The following is a 5140-nucleotide window of genomic DNA, read 5'->3' as shown; positions in this document are numbered from 1 at the left end:
TTCATCAATCTGCAAGACTGTCTGAAAGACATTAGATCCTGGATGTCCTCTAACTTCTTGCTACTGAATTCAGATAAAACTGAGGTTATTGTGTTTGGACCTAAACATCTCAGGGACACGTTCTCCAATCAGATCGCTACTCTAGATGGCATCACCCTGACCCCGAGTACTACCGCGAGGAACCTTGGAGTCATTTTTGACCAGGACCTTTCCTTTAGCTCCCACATAAAGCACGTGACTAGGACCGCCTTCTTCCATCTGCGCAGTATCACTAAGATTAGGAATATCCTCTCCCAGAGTGATGCTGAGAAACTAGTACATGCATTTATCACTTCTAGGCTAGACTACTGCAACTCTTCTCCTGTCAGGATGTCCGAAAAACTCTCTAAAGAGTCTCCAGCTGGTCCAGAATGCCGCAGCAAGGGTTTTGACAGGAGTTAGGAAGAGAGAGCACATCTCTCCCACCTTAGCTTCTCTCCACTGGCTTCCTGTGGGATTTAGAATAGACTTCAAAATCCTTCTGCTGACTTATAAGGCTCTTAATGATAAAGCTCCAACCTATCTGAAAGAACTAATCATTCCTTACTGTCCTACCAGAGCACTCCGCTCCCAGAATGCAGGTCTGTTAGTGACTCCCAGTATCTCTAAAAACAGACTGGGAGGTAGAGCCTTCAGTTACCGGGCTCCTTTACTGTGGAACCAGCTCTCTCCATGGGTCAAAGAGGCAGACACTCTAACTACATTTAAGTCTAGACTTAGGCCCAATCCCATTTCACCCCTTGGCCCTACCACTTACCCCAACCCCTCCGTTTTGCGCGTTCACGTGTAGGGGTAGGGGTGTCCCAATCCCCGTTAGGACAGAGGGGTAGGGGGAAGTGGTAGGGCTACATACCCCTCCAAACGGAGATTTTTCAGAGGCACACTCCAAACGGAGGGGTATGAAAAGTTTCCCATAATGCATCTTGCGGCAGCCGGCAGCAGTGGCTGTAAAACGAAAAGCTGTTTTATTTCTTGCTGTAGCGCTGTTATTTCGTCACTTTCTTAAGTTTTAATATTTTTTCTTGCGAGAAAGTAACTGTTTAGGTCCCAAATGTGCGGTTAGTTTACCCAAATGACGGCGGGTTAGAAGTTTGCTCCGACGATTTTTCGGAGAAGTGAAGCTCCAGGAGGAGCGGCTCCTCACAGAGGCAGCAGCCGGTCTGCAGAGCTGCTCCGCCGGCCAAATTACGTCCTCGTCCCGGTCCCGCCGGTAGAGAAGGCGGTCGTTAATTAACTTATCCGCGGGTTTTTAGAGGTTTACCACCAGCATGTTAAATTCTTTTTAGCATTTAAATGTTGGTCTAATTGATGAAATCTGACAATTGTGGCAGTAGCATTAGTTATTTGGATGAAAAGTGAAGCTTCATGTATCAGACAGAGGAGCAGGCAGCGCTGCCTCTGGGCTCTGTGTACAGAAATCACCACATTTACATCAGTAAATAAATGTTTTACAATGAACCGATCCGTCTGCATTAAGTTTTATCTTATTTTATTAAGTTATATGGTACACGGCTATTTAATTTCTGGCAAAAGCTCGCCGCATCAGCTTACGTAAAAGCCAGTGAGACTACGTGATGACGTATGTGACTGTTGAAGGGGTGTCCCAATTCGGAGGGGTTGACTTTCTACCCCTACCCCTTGTAGCTCCGTTTCAAGGGGCGAGGGGCAAGGGGTAGGGGAAGGGGTAGGGGTAAGAAAGAGAAATGGGATTGGGCCTTAAGACCTTCCTTTATGACAGGGCTTTTAGTTAGGGCTGGTTCAGGTAGCTCTGAACCATTTTATAGCTACGCTGCTATAGGCTTAGACTGCTGGGGACACATCTGGTTACACAGAGCCCTCTCCTCCTCTTCTCTTCTCTTCTCTTCTCTTCTCTTCTCTTCTCTTCTCTTCTCTTCTCTTCTCTTCTCTTCTCTTCTCTCCTCCCCTCCCCTCCCCTCTCCTCTCCTCTCTTCTCCTCAGTATATTTTTGAACTGTCATTTTCTGTTGTACTTTGTAGTTTGGCCTTGGTGTCTCGCACTCTCTCTGTGTTTCCGCAGATCCACCGGAGCTCCATCTCTCTGCACCAGCCGCCGCCTGCATCGCCCCCCCCTCCCACCCTTTCCCCTGCTGTTAGACCGGCCTCCCCTTCCTTCCCATGGACCAGTCTGCCACCCAGCCCTCCCATCGAGCTGGCCAGCTCTCCCTGCCCCCCCCCCCCCCCCCCCGCCCCCCCCCCTCACCAGAGACTGCCTTCATCAACTCCTGCTAACATTTCCATATTTCGCACATTCTGTGACAAACTGTAAACTGTTTTCTTGTCTGTAACAACATCTATTGCACGTCTGTCCGTCCTGGGTGAGGGATCCCTCCTCTGTTGCTCACCCTGAGGTTTCTCCGACTTTTCCCTGTTAAAAGGGTTTTCCATGGAGTTTTTCCTCAGTCGATGTGAGGGTCTAAGGACAGAGGATGTTGTTACGATGCCATGTAAAGCCCTTTGAGACAAACTGTTTGTAAAAACGGGCTATACAAATAAAATTGCCTTGCCTTGCCTTGCCTTGCCTTGCCTTGCCTTGCCTTGCCTTGCCTTGCCTTGCCTTCAGTTTATAAAAGTTGAATGTGAACGTGAGGGGTGTTCAGTTTGACAATTATCCTGGTGTAAGTAGCACAGATGGTAGAGACACATGTACTCCTGTTGAGGCCAGTTTGTTTGAGCATTTCAAGCCATTTATGAATAAAGACGTTAAGACAGATGGAAAAAAAAAAAAAAAACATTTTAATGCAGCCCTTGAACAGAGCATGGGTGAAAAGGAGCTGAATAAGCTCAGACTGAGTTTCTCCTCACCTGAACAGACGACACCAGCATCTTCACTATGGCTACAGTCATGTGTCCCAAATACGTTGTGCTGACACTCACTTAGAGACCTTTCACTTCCTGAACAGGCCACATTATCAAGCCAGATGGTCCCAGTTCCTTGACCAAAGTGGGCTGATTGAGGGGCACTCAGGGCTGTACCACAGTTGAGCTGTCTGCACACCACCATGGCATCATTTGAGTCCCAGTCGTCATCACAGACTGTCCCCCAGGTGTTGCTGTGATAGATTTCAACTCTTCCAGAGCACTGAGTAGATCCAGATCCAGCCAGTCTGATCTGAGAGCCTGAGGTACATGAGAGTTTACAAGATTAAGCTTTTATTCCCATTTCATGTTCATCATTAAATTTGTGCCGCATGGAGCCTCTGATTAACTGCTGAATCAAACACTTAAATTCAAAGTAATGAATGTAAGACACAATGTACCATATTTAATTGTACATATCACACAGGAGAATGGACTGACCTGCAGCAGGTGAAGATGAGTTCAAGAGTAAAGAGACTGTGGGCAAAAAGCACATCACACATTCAGAATTTTTTTGAAGTACAGTAGGCTACATGTAGTTCCTGTTTTATGTATTTTCAGAAAAGCAACAGTTCTTCAGAATAATTTGATCATAGCTGAAGACATGAATACATCCTTAAAGTAAGTGTTTCTTAACACCAAAATTCAATTCAAATTAGAAGAAAGAGAGGCAATTAAATAATAATACTGACAAAAATAATAATATGACTTATTATTAACTTATAGTCACAAATATATTTAACACTAACTTTATTTGTTTTGGAAATATCTATATAGTTTCATATAAAACAGCATCAAAATATTTTGCTGGCCCATGTAAGCCCAGTAGGATTTCCCTGGTAGTACCCAACATTTACAGTATAAAAAAAAATTACTTCAAGAATTTGATTTCCTTCTCTCTAATGCTCAATTATTATTTAATGTCTCTCTTTCTAGTAAAATAATCTTGCTTTATTCCACTTAAGTAAAAATACACTGCAGATTCTAAAATGTTTTATAAAGTAGTACTCTTTTTCAACATGGCACATCTGTATCATATGAAGTGATGGACTTCAGTTCCTGTCCATTCCTGTCCAAGTCCATGGACATACATGAAAAAAAATACATTACACTGAATTACTCAACTTGTAACTATCTGTATCCCTTTACATGAAAACATGCCAAATTGAATCTGTGCTGTTTGTCCCTATGAACAGATCAATACATAAACAAAGTGAAACATAGAGATTATCTAACACAATCAATTACTCACCAAAAACCAGTCCAGGTAGATGTTTCAACATTTTGATCAGCACAGGTGACCCAGAGACTCGTCTGGGCTCTGGAGGGTTGGTGTTAACACAGAGAGGCTGCACAGCAGTGTGGTGGCAGTGACGTGAACCTTTTTCCTTTTACTGTAAGTATACGGCAGAAAGCAAATGAAGAGGAATTTGTGGGCTAGCATTTCACGCCTAGAGCTCTATGTTTTTTACTCATGAGAGTAATGAGAGAGACACATTTTGTTTATAACCACAGGGCATAATGCAGGCATCTGACTTTACATTTTAAACATTCTCTCGCTACATTTTTTTTTTTTACAAAGATATGAGGATATGATATGATTTTACAAGTTTCATGTTGATGATTGTTGATTGTACATTATTGTAGAAGTGTTGTGGTGTGTTTAAACTTAAAGATCATTTAGAAAATTAAAAGACACCAAGATTATTTGCAACAGGCTTGATCTGGGTTGACAGGGAACCGGCAAACAGCAGAATTTGTTTTATCATGGGCTGGGACCCAATAAACAGGATATCAATTTTGTATGAGTTGATAAAAAAAAAAAAAAAGTATGACATCCATCTTTTAACCTCCCACAGACAGGCGTTCAGACAGCTCAACATGTTGGTGTCAGTGGATTAGACTAGCAGGTACAACTGTGAATTGTCAGCATAGAAATGACTGGACAGGAAACATTAATTTAATAAATTATGTTTATAAGGGCAAGTATTTATGAACAAAATACAGTTGGTCTCAGAACTGATCCATGTTCAATACGCGATATTGAACATGAGAAAAGTTGATAATGCTGACAGATAATATTAAGTAGTCTAATTTAGAAACGTGTTTGCAACAAGCATGTGTTTTGTACATCTTCTATCATTTACCTGACCAAAAATACACTCATTGTTTATCCAACCACAGAGGCACTGAAATACAAATGATCCCATTAACCTAATCACCAC

The 5140-nt window shown here is 42.7% G+C and overlaps 1 protein-coding gene across 1 annotated transcript in view; it reads right to left on the bottom strand.

Annotated features, from left to right (window-relative positions):
• Positions 1-4290, bottom strand: part of LOC146983455 (uncharacterized) — an 8811-nt gene extending 4521 nt beyond the window's left edge. Inside the window, exons 1-3 of the mRNA XM_085785544.1 lie at positions 4168-4290; positions 3357-3392; positions 2862-3176 (exon numbers count right to left, since the gene is read on the bottom strand). Of these exons, the coding sequence (XP_085641670.1) occupies positions 2862-3176; positions 3357-3392; positions 4168-4198 (382 nt within the window). The 5' untranslated portion in view covers positions 4199-4290. The remainder of the gene's footprint in view (positions 1-2861; positions 3177-3356; positions 3393-4167) is intronic.
• Between the last annotated feature and the right edge of the window lie 850 nt (positions 4291-5140).

The sequence above is a fragment of the Trachurus japonicus genome, chromosome 8 (assembly GCF_045865225.1).
Source record: "Trachurus japonicus isolate A0001 chromosome 8, Traja_1.0".
Classification (NCBI taxonomy): domain Eukaryota; kingdom Metazoa; phylum Chordata; class Actinopteri; order Carangiformes; family Carangidae; genus Trachurus; species Trachurus japonicus.
This window is presented reverse-complemented; position numbering and strand designations above follow the sequence as displayed.